General features: G+C 38.9%; 1 protein-coding gene across 3 annotated transcripts in view; it reads right to left on the bottom strand.

Moving 5' to 3' along the window:
* KIF27 (kinesin family member 27) overlaps positions 1-16,952 on the bottom strand; it is a 92,903-nt gene that overhangs the window by 65,743 nt on the left and 10,208 nt on the right. For all 3 annotated transcript variants that reach the window (XM_040450292.1, XM_040450291.1, XM_040450293.1), the window contains exons 3-4: positions 10,566-10,766; positions 6,198-7,156 (exon numbers count right to left, since the gene is read on the bottom strand). In XM_040450292.1, coding sequence (XP_040306226.1) covers positions 6,198-7,156; positions 10,566-10,766 — 1,160 coding nt within the window. The remainder of the gene's footprint in view (positions 1-6,197; positions 7,157-10,565; positions 10,767-16,952) is intronic.

Below are 16,952 nucleotides of genomic sequence, written 5' to 3'. Positions count from 1 at the left end.
TTGAGAGAGAGAGAGCACAAGCAGGGAAGGGGCAGAGAGAGACACACACAAGATCCAAAGCAGGCTCCAGGCTCTGAGCTGTCAGCACGGTGCCTGATGCGGGGCTCGAACCCACAAGCCATGACATCATGACCTGAGCCAAAGTCAGACACTTAACTGACTGAGTCACTCAGTCGCCCCAAATATTTAGTAATTTTATGCACTTTCACTATGAAGAGATATTTTGAAGGTATCTAAAAATATGGTTAAACAGTTTTCTTAATTTCCAATGAATTATGCCTGTTTTCAAATAAACTTGAGATATGCAAGTAATACTTTTAAAACAATTTTTAAATTAAATAAACTGAAAGAAATTTAATATTTGTTGAGTGAATTTTATGCTAGGGGCACCTGGGTGGCTCAGTTGGTTAAGTGTCCGACTTGATTTCAGTTCAGGTCACGGTCTCACAGTTCATGGGATTGAGCCCCGCGTTGGCCTCTAAACTGAGAGTGCAGAGTTTTGCCTGGGTTTCTCTCCCTCTCTCTCTCCCCCTCCCTCTCTCTCTCTCAAAATAAATAAATAATTTTTTTAAAGTGTATTTTATGCTAGATAGTGACTTGACATTTTAAAAATATCTCACTGTGGGGCGCCTAGGTGACTCAGTCGGTTCAGTGTCCGACTTCAGGTCAGGTCATGATCTCACAGTTCATGAGTTCAAGCCCCACGTCAGGCTCTGTGCTGACAGCCCAGAGCCTGGAGCCTGCTTCGGATTCTGTGTCTCCCTCTCTCTCTCTGCTCCTCCCCCGTTCATGCTCTGTCTCTCTCTGTCTCAAAAATAAATAAACATTTATAAATAAATAAATAAATAAACAAACATTAAAAATACATTTAAAAAAATCTCACTGAATAGACATGATTCTTTTTTCATGAAGAAACCAAGAGATTAAAACCTTTTCCCAAGATGACCCAGTAGATAAACCAAACTCCTGACCTTCAATCCCAGGGTCTTTCTGGATCAAACCCCATGCTCTTTCTACTAAGCTATAGGAAAACACAAGAACAAGAGCTGATTTACAAAAATAGTGTTCCCTTTACAAGTAAGATTTAATTCACAAAAACAGAGTATGTACGTGACTACTCAGGCAATGGCATAGAGGGGTAGATGGGTCCCTGTACAGAGAACCCATAGACCAAGGCCAGCCTTGATTTGCCACAGCCTTGTAGCACCACTTAGGGCAAGTCCCTTCTTTTCTCTGCTTGGGATCCTCAAGTGACCAAATGAGGAGAGGACACATGACCCTGATGGTCCTTATTTTCATATGTTTACATATGACCTATGTGACTTCTTTTATAAAATGAGATTAAACTATAATTCTCGTTGGTTAATATCCTCTCCCATGGTAAACTGTACATTTGAGCTTAAAATGTAATTTGTCACGTAGTACTGCATATTCAACTATTTTTACATATGCTTTACAGACTACAGCTATATTATTTATTATTTATTTCAAGTGTTTAACTGTTGAGTAAATTCATGTTCACATACTGCTCTCGTATTCAAAATTTGGAATAAAAAGGCAACAAAGTCCTTCAAGAGGTGTTTATTAGGATATTGAGTATTCCAGTAATTGACCAATGGCAAAAACCAAGGATTACAACACTACCTGACACAGGAGCACCTGGCTGGCTCAGTGGGTTAAGTGTCCAACTTCGGCTCAGGTCATGATCTCATGGTTCATGAGTTCAAGTCCCACATCAGGCTGTCTGCTGCTGGCACAAAGCCTGCTTCAGATCCTGTCTCCCTCTCTCTCTGCCCCTCCCCCACTTGCATGCACTCTCTCTCTCTCTCTCTCTCCCCCAAAAGTAAACATTAAAAAAAAATTAAAAACAAAAAAAGAGAAACACTACCTGACAGCATCTAACAAGGAGAAGATGGTGAAGTTCAAAGTGACACTTCCTTAGCAAAAATCTGGTGGTAATTCTACCTGTGATATGGCCCATGATCTCCTGTTGGCTAGGAATTTTATTTTTAAGTACTTACCTGCTTGTGTAACAGGCTCAAGGAAGCAGGGCTGAGCAAAGAGAATGTCCATGCCTCTCCCTGCACAGACCTGCTGTCTTGCTAAGTAGTTTATCAAGTTACTTCACAGTAACCCCTGGCATGTGGCCCCACGTACAGCTAAGTCCAATCACTTAGCTGCCACTGATACATAACCTCAGCAGGTGAAAAATAGGTGAGAGATAATAATGAGCTAGGTAGGTGAAAAATAAATGAGAGATAATAATGAGCTGCCTTTATTGAGCCTTACTCCAAGCCAGGCAGCCTTCTCATCGTTTTATGGGAACTAGTGTTTTAATAATCTTCACAGGAACCCTACAACATGCTTGTTATTATTGTTTAATTAGCACAGAGAGGTTAAGTATTTTCCCAAAGTCACAGAGCAAGTAAGCGAAGGAGTTGGAATTCAAATCTTAGGAGTTTGGTACCAATGTTCTTAACCACTATGTTATTCTGTCTCAAACAGAAAGTCTAGAAAACTTTTTAATTTTTTTTGTTTATTTATTTTTGAGAGAGAGAGAGAGAGAGAGAGAGAGAGCAAGCAGGAGAGGGGCAGAGAGATAGGAGACACAGAATCTGAGCTGTCTGCACATAGCCCGATGCGTGGCTCGAACTCACAAACTGCCAGATCATGACCTGAGCCAAAGCCATATGCTTAACCAATGGAGCCACCCAGGCACCCCTAGAAAACAACTTTTTAAGGAGACATATGGGGTGAGGAATGACAGCAATCATTTCTCTATTTGCTATTTAGTGGTATCCAAGATTACTACTCCTGCAAGACTTCAGACCAAAAAAAAAAAAAAATCTATTTTTTAATTGGGAAATACTGAATATTGTATCTTTCACACTGAGATTAATTACACTAGCACTTTGAAAGTTCTGAGAAGTCTTGGGATTTTTGTAATCTAGCATTCCCTAAAGCCATCTGATCACGGTGCCCTTTTTCTTCAAGACTGTTAATATCCTGGGGCTCCTGGGTGGCTCAGTCAGTTAAGCATCTGACTTCAGCTCAGGTCATGATCTCACAGTTTGTGAGTTCAAGCCCCATGTTGGGCTCTGTGCTGACAGCTCAGAGCCTGGAACCTGCTTCCGATTCTGTGTCTCCCTCTCTCTCTGCCCCCTGCCCTGCTCACACTCTGTCTCTCTCTCTCAAAAAGTGAATAAATGTTAACAACAACAACAAAAAAAAGACTGTTAATATCCTTGGGAAATCTTAATCTAGAGTACATAATCTAGAGGAAGTTAATTCAGAATTTCCAACAGATGGAGAGAAAAACTTACTACCCCGCCATCCGCAATCAGGGGGTTTTATGGGCTTCCATTTCAGCCACCTTAGAAGGATGAAGTACTCCTTATTGTCAACTCCTATAGTGCTCCAAAGTTCAAGCTTCCCATCAACTGTATTTCCTGTTCTGCCACTTTCTTATGCCAAACAGGAAGGATCAGGCCTGCTCTATTATGAAGAAGGTAGAGCAGAGTTACTGCTTTAAAAAAAAAAATCCATGATTTTTGGGGAACCTGGATGGCTCAGTCAATACAGCATGCAACTTTTGCTCTCAAGGTCATGAGTTCAAGCCTCATATTGGGGGCAGATTACTTCAAAACAAAAATTTTAAACTCCATTATTTTAAAATTATGATTTTAAATGCTTATATTTAAGTATCAGACGTTGTGAGATAGGGTGCCTGGGTGGCTCAGTCAGTTGAGCGTCCAAGTCTTGATTCTCTCTCTCCCTCTCTTTCTGCCCCTTGATTGGAAGATGCACATAACTTAGTAAACAAATATTTTCCAAATGATCGATGGGTGATGATTGAAAATCACGTGGATGAAAGATCCATTCAAAGTACAAGATAAAGGGGAGCCTGGGTGGCTCAGTCGGTCAAACAACTGACTCTTGATTTCCACTCAGGTCACGATCTCACAGTTGTGAGATGGAGCTCTGTGACAGGCTCTGTGCTGGGAGTGAAGCCTGCTGGAGAGTCTCTCTCCCTCTCCTGCTGCCCCTCTCCTGCTTGCGCGCGCACGTGCTCTTTCTCTCTCTCTTAAAAAAAAAAAAAAGCAAGATAAAAATAAAAATTTTAATGTACAGATCTTAACGTAACAAAAATAGTTTCAAATCCCACATTGCAAGTAACCTTTAGGATGCTGCTACTTGTTGAGTTTTGGTGCAATAACAAAGAAGAATATCCATAATTATCTGAAAAAAAATTAAAATGTTCCTCTTTCCAATTACAAATCTAAATGAGGCTGGATGTTCTTCATGTACTTCAACTAAAACAACATATTGCAACAAACTGTATGCCGAAGCAGATATGAAAATCCACACATCCTCTATTAAGCCAGACATTAAAAGAGATTTGTAAAAATGTACAACAATTCCACTTTTATTAAGTTTTTTTATTTGGAAAATAGTTATTTTTCATGAAAAAATGTTTTTACTTAACCATTGGGTTATTATTTTGAGTGAATTAATAGCTTAAATTTTTGTGTTTTAATTCTAATATGGTAAATATCAATAGATACAACCCACATAAACAAAAGCTCTTTAGGGGACCTCAATTTTAAAAACATAAAAAAAAAAAACCTTGTATGGGCACCTGGGTGGCTCAGTCAGTTAAGTGTCTGACTTCAACTCATCTCGCGGTTTGTGGGTTCGAGCTCCCCATTGGGCTCTCTGCTATCAGTGTAGTGCTATTAGGCCCACTCCGGATCCTCTGCCTCTCTCTCTGCCCCTCCCCTGTTTGTGCTCTCTCTCAAAAATAAATAATATTAAAAAAAAAAAAACCTTGTGAATAAAAAGTTCAAGAACTGCTGCAATAGAGGTTTCTTTCTAATACATATAAAGAGGTACAGAGGAAAGATTTCTAACTAGAAAGCTGTTTTCAGGGCACCTGGGTGGCTCAGTCGGTTAAGCATCTGACTTTGGCTCAGGTCATGATCTCGCGGTTTGTGAGTTCAAGCCCTGCGTTGTGCTCTATGGTGACAGCTCAGAGCCTGGAGCCTGCTTTGGATTCTGTGTCTCCCTCTCTCTCTCTGCCCCTAACCCACTTGCATTCTGTCTCTGTCTCTCTCAAAAATAAATAAACATTAAAAAAAAAAAAAGAAAGAACACTGTTTTCCTATTTTCAAAAACTGGCAGAATACCTATTTGCCCAACAGAATGCAAACTCCACGTAAGCAGAATAGGTACATCTTGTTTTCCATGATTTCCCTAGGGACACGAAATCTTCAGGTTTTTGAATGGAAAGTGACAAATATATTTCGGAACTCAATGTACATATATGTAATATGTACACATGTACATACCTACATCCCTTAAATATTGTCACATACAATGATTTTGTTTGTTTAAAAAAAAAAATCAACATTCCGGGGTGCCTAGGTGGCTCAGTAGTCACTTAAGCCTCTGACTCTTGATTTCAGTTCAGGTTACGATCTCGCAGTTCATGTGTTCGAACCCACATCAGGCTCTGCAGTGACAACACAGAGTCTGCTTATGATTCTCTCTCTCCCTCTCTCTCTGTCCCTCCCCCACTGTACTCTCTCAAAATAAATAAACAAACTTTTTAAAAAAACTCAACATTCCACACTCAAGGGGTGAAGTTTTTTTTTTTTTTCTTCAAGAACCACTGACCCAAAGAGGGATAAAAACTCAATAAAGTACTTCATTTTGTTTCTGAAATTATGTTTCTCTTCACCCTCTAAATTAATGACCAGGTCCCCAAGATTCTACTTCATAAATGTAACAAGTTAAAATGCTGAAAGAGAGGGGCAACTGGGTGGCTCAGTCGGTTAAGCATCTGACTCTTGGTTTCGGCTCAGGTCATGGTCTCGAGTTTCCGGACTTTGAATCCTGTGTCAGGCTCTGTGCTGACATTGTGGAGCCTCCTTGGGATTCTCTCTCTCCCTCTCTCTCTACCCCTTCCCCACTTGCTCTGTCTCTCGAAATGAATAAACTTAAAAAAATTAAAAAAATATTAAAAGAGAAAGGAAAATGAGGACAAAGCAGTAGGAAAAGGGAAAAAGAGACTGAGCAAAAGGCAAATGAGAATTTACATATAATCCTTTTTAAAAACTTCTGGAATCCCAAAATGACCCTTGCCCAAATAAACGGAGTCCTTAAACAAGTCACTGACGGAAGTGGTGTCTACATACCTGGCATTTCCTAAGCTCTCGCTTCAGCTGGAGAACTGTCACATGCTGTGGTCCTTCTTCCAGGTTGCCGACGCCGTGGCTCCCTCTGAACGAGGTGAACACCGCCTTCCTGACATCCTGGGTCATGTTAAACCACTCCTGCAGTTTGTGTTGCTGCTTTTGGTTCAGTCTGACAGCACCCTTTAAGTCCACCAGGAAGGTAAAGGCTTCCTCTACACAGGTTTGGTAACTCTGACACTCTCCTTGTAGCTGAGCTACTTGTTCCTCAAGAGACCGGATCCTGTTTTTATCAGGAGTCCCCTCTTGATGGATCTGGCTGGTTTGGCTGCTGCTATCCTGCTGGCTTTGCAGAGCTTCTCGAAGCAACTTGATTTCAAATTCCATTTCATCCATACGGTCAGACTCGGGGCTGAAGTTTAAGGTGGGTTTGTTTCTAATATTGCGTGCTCTGTTGGCATATTTGAGGGAATTTAAGGACTCGTCAAAATCTGAGGAGGATGGGCTGACGCAAGTGATCATGACAGTCTTGGCACTGCCTCCCAAGGAATCTTTCAGAAGCCGGGTGATTTTAGCGTCCCTATATGGAATATGGGAGCTCTTCCTGCGTGGGTCCCCAAGAGCACTGATTACATTTCCTAAAGCCAACAGCCCACTGTTGATCTGAATGGATTCTTTGAACCGTTCGCCAGTATTCCCGGTTTTAGTTACTCTTTCCGAGCCCGCCAAATCCACAAAGTGGAACTTTGAGACAATATGCCGATGGGAATACCACGATCCATCTTCAGCTGCCTCTGTATTTTTCTCTACTTGACAAATGCTGATTGTAAAAATTGCATGTGATCTACTGGAGTGCTCGTTCATTTGGGTGGTACCTGTATGCCTGGCTGCATTCCCCATCTCCAGGAGACTCATCACCTCATCTGCATTCTCCACGTGACATTCCTTGGCCCCAACAATCACTTAAAATAGCAACAGCAAGTTTTTAAACCAAATTTTAATCAAAACCCAGTAGAGTTAAACTTAACCACAGCAGTTATTATTTGCTAAACTTCCCAGGCTAAGAACGTGTCTTAAAAAATCAAGAGCATTTCAAACAATAGTGACAGCAATATCATTAAGTAATTTTGGATAATCTCCCAAAGGAACTATTTTAACAGACAGCACTCATTTTGATATTTAAATTCTAAAAGATATTATATACGTGTGTGTGTGTGTGTGTGTGTGTGTGTGTGTGTTAAACAATCTGGTTTCTTTGGAGTCACATATCACACTCAATTCTTTAAGATGACTGAGAAAAGAAAAACCCTTTAATCCAGTATTTTGACTTATAGAGTCTAACAGACTTATTTAAATAGGTTAATTAAATATTAACTCAAAAGAATTAACTAGTAGTAGATTAATTAAAAGAAATCAGTTTCTTTTGAGTCTTCAAACCATCCTTAGGTTTAAGGGTTTTGGTACTGTGTGGTCATAACCAACAATACATGAAGATTTCAGTATAAATAAATTGGCTATTCATTTTAAAAACAGGCTTAACCTACGTAATATCAGAGTATAAGATAAACAAACATGTTGGCAATTCACAAAAAGCAAAAAGTTTCTATTTCAACAACAGCAGAATAAGAGCCAAAAATAAACCAAAGCTTACCACCCACATTATTTGTTTATATCCAAACATATTTCTTTTTTTTTTTTTATTTTTTTTCAACGTTTATTTATTTTTGGGACAGAGAGAGACAGAGCATGAACGGGGGAGGGGCAGAGAGAGAGGGAGACACAGAAACGGAAACAGGCTCCAGGCTCTGAGCCATCAGCCCAGAGCCTGACGCGGGGCTCGAACTCATGGACCGCGAGATCGTGACCTGGCTGAAGTCGGACGCTTAACCGACTGCGCCACCCAGGCGCCCCTATCCAAACATATTTCAAAAAAAAGAAGGTGGATTTGGGCTTTGAATTAGAGTCATAAAGTTCCTGATTCTGTGCTTGAATTACAGAGCCATGGTTCCTCTTTATTCAGATCCGATTATGTCACTGTCTTCTTGAAAAAGAATCATTTTGCTTTCATTATTTCCATCATGACACTTTCTTAACAACCTAGTTCATTGAAAGTTCTAAAGTACTTATACTACAAACAGGGAATGCTAACATATCACCAATTATAAAGTATGACAATGTAACTGTAAATCAAAGGATAACTTTCATAAAGTTTTTTAATATTAGGCTACAGCTTAGCACTATCCATGGTCCTCAAACCTATCTGCAAATCATCTGGAAGCTTTATAAAAGAGAAAGTACTGATGCCCAGGCCCGATCAGACAAATTCATCAGGATTTCTGAAAAGCAGGGCCCAGAAATCAGTTTTTTTTTAACTTTTTAAATGTTTATTTATTATTGAAAGAGAGAGAGACAGAGAGCGTGAGCAGGGGCGGGGTAGAGAGAGGGGGAAACACAGAATCTGAAGTAGGCTCCAGGCTCTGAGCTGTCAGCACAGAGCCCGACGCGGGGCTCGAACTCACAAACTGCGAGATCATGACCCGAGCTGAAGTTGGTCACTTAACCAACTGAGCCACCCAGGCGCCCCTGGAAATCAGTATTTTTTAAAAAGCTTCCATGGTGATGCTAATTGTGCAGCATCCAGGTTGGATGCCAACCAGTGCTTTACACGAAGGAACTAAATAAGGATATCAAAGAAATACATTTTGGTTGTAAGTGGAATACCGTATAAAACATACGGCAATTTGTCTTAAGAGCATTTGTCACATCTTTCCAAAACTTTTGCAGGACTGATAACAGCTATTAAGTTTATCAGGGGTGACAGCATATGGGCTATTTTACAATAAATATGTATTATTTTTGTATCTTTAACAAAAAATAAAAACATTCAAGAATTACCTTTTATATGATACAGAAGCTCAAAACACTGCCCTAGATTCTGTCCAGAAAAGATAAACTACACTGAATTATCTAATAAGACCATAGACTACCATGTATGCTTTCTTTCTAAAAAACAAAACAGGGGTGCCTGGGTGGCTCAGTCGGTTAGGCGACCGGCTTCAGCTCAGGTCATGATCTTGCAGTTCGTGGGTTCGAGCCCTGCGTCGGGCTCTGTGCTGACAGCTCAGAGCCTGGAGCCTGCTTCGGATTCTGTGTCTCCCCCTCTCTCTGCCCCTCCCCCACTTGTACTCTGTCTCTCTCTCTCTCAAAAAATAAATAAATGTAAAAAAAAATTAAAAACAAAACAAAACCCAATTTTTTCAAACATTGAGGAATTCCAGGGCTGCCAAGCCAGGGCTAAAAAGGCAACAAACTTCACTGCCCCCTGCAGGCAGTTTGAACAACTTACATTCCTACTGCGAGGAGATTCCCTCAAGGGGACACTCCTCAAGCAGGATCCTTTTTCTCCAAGAAGGTTCTACCTAAGTATCCTTTCTTAGAAACACATCTAAGTCATTGTTGTTAATAATAATGAAACTCTGGAAACTGCTTAAATGTCCAACAATGGAATATTAAAGTATAATACATTTAGAAGACAAATTACCACATGACCATGAAGACTCATAACTTTGAGAAATATTTAATGTTGTGTGAAAATGCTCACCATATAAATATTACATGAAAAAATAAGATGCGATGCTATATGTAGGGTTGCAAGTATATTAAAAAAAATTATACATGCATGGGAAAAGAAATCTGGAAGGAAACACACCAAAAACAGAAGTTACTTTTTCTGGGTTCTGGGATTAAAGCTGATCTTTAATAACTTTCTTCCTTAAACTTTTCTATGTTTTCAAAATGTTCTATGTTGAACATATAACCCTTTAAATCAGAAAAGCAGGAGGTGCTATTCTTTAAAATACTTGCATTTTGACCCATTCGAACCTTCTCCCATTTCCAAACAAATTGATATTTAATGAGATTAACAAGTTGCTAGCATAGAAAGTCAGATCTTGAAAAATACAACAAAGTACAGGACAAAATCAAAGAGGACAAAAGGAGAATTCTAGATCAACTTGGACAAACACCAAAGGGAGGAGCCATCTCCAATCTGGGAGAAACCCTGGGAGAAAAAAAAGTACAAATACTAATTTAGCCTATTTCAAAGTCTCACTGATCTTCAGCCCAGAGCGGGAACAATTATAGAATATAAGTATCTTGAATTACAACTTACTAACTTCATCTAACCAACCAGTCTGAACTACTTTTCACCTGGGTGATTTAATGGATATTGGGAATCAAAAAGGTATTCAATTTTAAAGAAAAAACAAATTCCTTTTGCTTCTATGTCTGTTTTAAAGATTCTTTGCAATATATCCAGAAACTGAATTAAATCACATCTTTTTGGTAATGAAGGCAGTCAATGCTATTTACCTGTGTTTCCTTTTTCATCTTCTCGGATGTGAAGATCCTTCATAGATGTTTCCAATTCTAGAAGATCTCTTAGGTCTTCCTTATATACTTCTATATAAGACACTTTGATATTAAAGTCAGTGCTAGAATTTTCAGAGATGTTTTGAAATATTTCTTGGATAGCTCGAGGAATGATACCCTTTTGACCCTCCACAACTGAAGCTAAAAATTTAGAGAAAGAAAGGACATCTGAAAATTAAAATATAAGAAAAGCCAAAACCCCAAATTTATAATGTATACATCTATTTTCTTACATTTCTCTATATTACAAATTTTTTAAAACTGTAAACTATAATATTGATGTGTAAAAGTTTCCACAATTAAAAAAAATTTTTTTAACGTTTTATTTATTTTTGAGAGAGGGAGAGACAGAGCATGAACAGGGGAGGGTCAGAGAGAGGGAGACACAGAATCTGAAACAGGCTCCAAGCTCTGAGCTGTCAGCACAGAGCCCAACGCGGGGCTCAAACTCATGGACCGTGAGATCATGACCTGAGCCGAAGTCGGCCGCTTAACCGACTGAGCCACCCAGGCGCCCCAACAATTTTTTAAATAGTTTTAAAAATTACAAGGTAAAGTGTGAAACAAGTCAAAGAACAAATTGGGACTTAAGGTTAAATAAGTTAGGTTAATTTAGAAACCTACCCAGCATTTGTAGCATCGTTCCATAGAAAATATGTTTCAAGCGCAAAGGGTTGGCTTGCAAATGAACCTTAAAAATAACTAGCTTCCAGGTTGAAAATTACCAATGTTTAGATTTTTGGCAACAAACATCCTGAAAATGTGAACCTCTATTAACTTGGACTACCTTTCACCTAATTTAAGATGCAAGACTGCCATCGTGTGGCAAATAAAGGAAGCTGTAGCTTTTTCTAATACAAGAGAGAGTGAAGATTCTTTTTTGAGAGTTTCCAGGAACTAGCCAATAGCATTACCTATGAACTACAGTGCAATATACACATTGTAGATTACCCAGAATATAAAGTCGATTAGAAACAGCTCATTCATTTCCCACTTCAAAAGATAACAAAACACAATAATTCAAAACTTACCAAAACACTGAATTTCAAATATTTATCATAAAGCTTCAATAGGTATTTTGGTAACCTAAATGCCATATTTTCAACGTTACACTTATATTCCGGACACAGCTTCGGAGAGAGAACTTGTAAAGTTTTATACATCAACAGCTATCATTTAGCTATTGTATGTTATTTAAAGAACACACAAAAGTTTCTAGAGAATGTTCTAGTTTCTGGTACAAGTCAGTAAATCCAAGGTTCTGAGAAGCAGGAAAATGACTATTAGTTTAAATAGGCATCCTATTGAAAAAAAAAGATTATTCTGCCTCAGGGCCTAGCATGGTGCCCTAGGCACTACAAATGCTCGATAAATTATTTATAGGAGGAAAAAACAGCATTAGTTAAAAATCAGACAGCAGGGGTGCCCGGGTGGCTCAGTCGGTTAAGCATCCGATTTCGGCTCAGGTCATGATTTCACAGTTTGTAGGTTTGAATCCCACATTGGGCTCTGCACTGAAAGCTCAGAGCCCGGAGCCTGCTTCAGATTCTGTCTCTCTCTCTCTCTCTCTCTCTCTCTCTCTGCCCCTCCCCTGCTCTCTCTCTCTCTCAAAAGTAAGCATTAAAAAAATAAAGTAAAATAAAAATAACAAGTAGCAACAATGAACTATTGGGACCTCATTAAGATAAAAAGCTTCTGCACAGTGAAGGAAACAATCAGCAAAACTAAAAGGCAATGGACGGAATGGGAGAGGATATCTGCAAATGACATATCAGATAAACGGTTAGTATCCAAAATCTATAAAGAATTTATCAAACTCAACACCTAAAAAACAAATAATCCAGTGAAGAAATGGGCAAGACATGTTTAGACACTTTTCCAAAGAAGACATCCAGATGGCTAACAGACACATGAAAAAATGCTCAACATCACTTAGCATTAGGGAAATACAAATCAAAGCCACATGAGATACGACCTCATACCTGTCAGAATGGCTAAAATTAACTCAGGCAACAACAGATGTTGTCACTTATATATAACACCCAGTGCTCATCCCAACAAGTGTCTTCCTTATTGCCCCTCACCCCTTTAGCCCTTCCCCCCACCCAACACCCTGCTGGCAACCCTCAGTTTGTTCTCTGTATTTTAGAGTCTCTTATGGTTTGTCCCCCTCCCTGTTTACATTATTTTTCCTTCCTTCCCCTTATGTTCATCTGTTTTGTATCTTAAATTCCACATATGAGTGAAGTCATATATTTGTTTTTCTCTAATTTTGCTTAGCGTAATACCCTCTAGTTCCATCCACGTTGTTGCAAATGACAAGACTTCATTCTTTTTGATCACCGAGTAATATTCCATTGTATATATATACACCACATCTTCTTTATCCCTTCATCAGTCAATAGACATTTGGGCTCTTTCCATACTTTGGCTATTGTCAATAGCACTGCTATAAACATTGGGGTGCCCCTTCGAAACAGCACTCTTGTATCCCTTGGATAAATACCTAGTAGTGCAATTGCTGGGTCATAGAGTAGTTCTATTTTTAATTTTTTGAGGAACCTCCATACTGTTTTCCAGAGTGGTTGCACCAGTTTGCATTCCTATCAGCAGTGCAAAAGAGTTCCACTTTTATTCAACATAGTACTGGAAGTCCTAGCCATAGCAATTCGACAACGTAAAGAAATAAAAGCCATCCAAATTGGTAAGGAAGAAGTTGGTTAAGTGTCTGATTTCGGCTCAGGTCATGATCTCATGGTTTGTGAGTTGGGAGCCCCACGCTGGGTTCTGTGTTGACAGCTCGAAGCCTGGAGCCTGCTCCAGATTCTGTGTCTCCCTCTCTCTCCGCCCCTCCTCTGCTCACACTCTATCTCTCTCTCAGAAATAAATAAAAACTGGAATGGAGGAACTATGGTCCATTCCAATTGTTGAATATTATATAGTCTGAAAAAATGAGTAAATTTCTATGACACAAAAGTGAAGAAATGAAATACTTTATATTGTTAAATGCAAAAAGAAAGTTATAGAAATAATGGTATAATAATTCATTAAACAAAACAACAAGAATAAAACTACATGCATATTTGTAAAATGCCTAGAAAAATGTCTAAAGCACTCTAGAATACTATACATCAGATAGTTATTTCCGTGGGATGAGACTAGTTTTCATTTATTTTAGTTTCTTTTTTTTTAATGTTTATTCATTTTTTTATGGGGGAGGCAGGAGAGGAGGACAGAAGATCCTAAGTGGGCCCTGCACTGACAGCAGAGAGCCCGATGCCGGACTCAAACTCACAAACTGCAAGATCATGACCTGAGCCAAAGTCTGACACTTAGCCAACTGAGCCACCCAGACACCCCTAATTTAATTTCTTAAGCCTCACTTGCAATTCTTTTTACCATGCACATTATTATAATTTTTAAAGAGCCAGGGAATAAGTTTCTAGAAAGATTCCTTTAAAAAATGAGAGAGGACCCAAATAAACAAAATTACTAACAGAAGGGAAGAAATAAAAACCAACACCATAGATATAAAAGCAAATGTAATAGAATATTATGAAAACCTATATGCCAACAAACTGGACAACTTAGAAGAAATGGATGAATTCCTAGAAACATATAATCTATCAAAACTGAAGCAGGAAGAAATACAAATTTGAACAAACCAATCACTAACAATGAAATTGAATCAGGAATCAAAATACTCCCAACAAACAAAAGTCCACAACCAGACAGCTTCACTGTGAATTGTACCAAACATTTAAAAAAGAGCTAATATCCATTCTTCTCAAACTATTCCAAAAAATACAAGAGGAAGGAAAACTTCCAAATTCATTCTATAAAGCCAGTATCACCCTGATACCAAAACCAGATAGACACCACAAAAAAGACTACAGGCCAAGATCTCTCATGAATATGGATGCAATCCTCAACAAAATATTAATAAACTGAATTCAAAAATATATTTAAAAAAATCATACACCACGATCAAGTGGGATTTACTCCTGGGATGCAAGAGTAGTTTATAAGCTGCAAAATAATCAACGTGGTATGTCACATCAGTAAGAGAAAAGATAAAAACCATTATGATCATTTCAACAGATGCAGAAAAGCATTTGACAAAGAACATCATCCATTCATGATAAAAACCCTCTGCAAAGTAGGTCCAGAGGGAATATATCTCAACAAAATAAAGGCCATATATGAAAAGCCCATAGCCAACAAGATATTCAATGGTGAAAAACAGAGAGCTTGTCCCCTGAAGGTCAGGAATAAGACAAGGATGACCACACTCACCACTTGTATTCAACATAGTACTAGAAGTCCCAGCCATAGCAATTTGACAACAAAAAGAAATAAAAGGCATCCAAATTGGTGAGGAAGAAGTAAAACTCTACTGGCAGATGACACAATACTATATATAGAAAACGCTAAAGACTCCACCAAAAAACTCCTAGAACTGATAAATGAATTGAGTAAAGTCACAAGATACAAAATCAATGTTCAGGCATCTTTTTCATTCCCATACACTAATTATGAAGCAGCAGAAAGAAAATTAAATAATCTCATTTACAATTGCACCAAAAATAAAATATCTAGGAACAAACTAAACCAAAGAGGTGAAAGATTTGTACCCTGAACACTATAAAATATTGATGAAAGAAACTGAAGACACACAAAGAAATGGAAAGACGCTCCATGCTTATGGATTAGAAGAACAAATACTGTGAAAATGTCTATACTACCCAAAGCAATCTATACATTAAATGCAATCCTTATCAAAATACCAACAGCATTTTTCACAGAACTACAATAATCTTAAAATTTGTATGGAACCACAAAAGACTCTAAATAGCCAAAGATATCTTGAAAAATAAAAACAAAACTGGGGGCACCTGGGTAGCTCAGTCGGTTGAGCATCCAACTTCAGTTCAGGTCATGGTATCACAGTTCATGAGTTCAAGTTCCACGTCAGGCTCTGTGCTGACAACTCAGACCCTGGAGCCTGCTTCAGATTCTGTGTCTCCCTTCCTCTCTTCCCCTCCCCTGCTTGCATTCTGCCTATCTCTCTCTTTCTCTCTCAAAAATAAATAAACATTTTAAAAATTTTTTAAAAAGGGGGGTGCCTGGGTTGGCTCGTTGGTTAAGCATCAGGCGTTGGCTCAGGTCATGATCTCACAGTTCGTGGGTTCAAGCCCCGCATCGGGCTCTGTACCAACAGCTCAGAGCCTGGAGCCTGCTTCGACTTCTGTGTCTCCCTCTCTCTCTGCCCCTCCCCCACTCACACTCTGTCTCTCACTCTCAAAAAATAAATAAAAAACATCTTAAAAATTTAATAAAAAAATGTAAAAAAAAAGAAAGAAAAACAAAACTGGAGGAATCACAATTCCAGACATCGTTACATTGCAAAGCTCTAGCAATCAAGATAGTATGGTACTGGTACAAAAACAGACACATAGATCAATAGAACAGAATAGAAAACCCAGAAATAAACCCACAATTATATGGTCAATTTATCTTCAACAAAGGAGGAAAAGAATATGCAATGGGAAAAAGACAGTCTCTTCAACAAATGATGTTGGGAAAACTGGACAGCTACTTGCAAAAGAATGAACCTGGACCACTTTCTTTCACTATATACAAAAGCAAAGTGAAAGAGGATTAAAAACCTAAATGTGAGGCCTGAAATCACAAAAATCCTTCAAGAAAGTACTGCCATTAATCTCTCTGACATTGGCCATAGCAACTTCTTACTAGATACGTCTCCTGAGGCAAGGGAAACAAAAGCAGAAGCAAACTATTGGGACTACATCAAAATAAAAAGCTTCTGCACAGCAAAGGAAATAATCAACAAAATTAAAAGGCAACCCTACTGAACGAGAGAAGATATTCGCAAATGACATCCAATAAAGGGTTAGTATTCAAAATATGGAAAGAACTGATACAACTCAACACCCAAAAAACAAATAATCCAATTTAAAAATGGGCAGAAGACATGAACAGACATTTCTCCAAAGAAGACATCCAGATGGTCAACAGACACCTGAAAAGATCCTCGAGGGGAACCTGGGTGGTTCAGTCAGTTGAGCAACTGACTCTAAAAAAAATTTTTTTTGGGGGGGCGCCTGGGTGGCTCAGTTGGTTAAACGTCCGACTTCAGCTCAGGTCACGATCTCACGGTCCGTTAGTTTGAGCCCCGCGTCGGGCTCTGGGCTGATGGCTCAGAGCCTGGAGCCTGCTTCCGATTCTGTGTCTCCCTCTCTCTCTGCCCCTCCCCCGTTCATGCTCTGTCTCTCTCTGTCTCAAAAATAAATAAATGTTAAAAAA

Source organism: Herpailurus yagouaroundi, unplaced genomic scaffold (assembly GCF_014898765.1).
Source record: "Herpailurus yagouaroundi ecotype Mexico unplaced genomic scaffold, PumYag 201, whole genome shotgun sequence".
NCBI lineage: Eukaryota > Metazoa > Chordata > Mammalia > Carnivora > Felidae > Herpailurus > Herpailurus yagouaroundi.
Note: the sequence above shows the minus strand (reverse complement) of the source record. Positions and strands in the feature narration are given on the sequence as shown.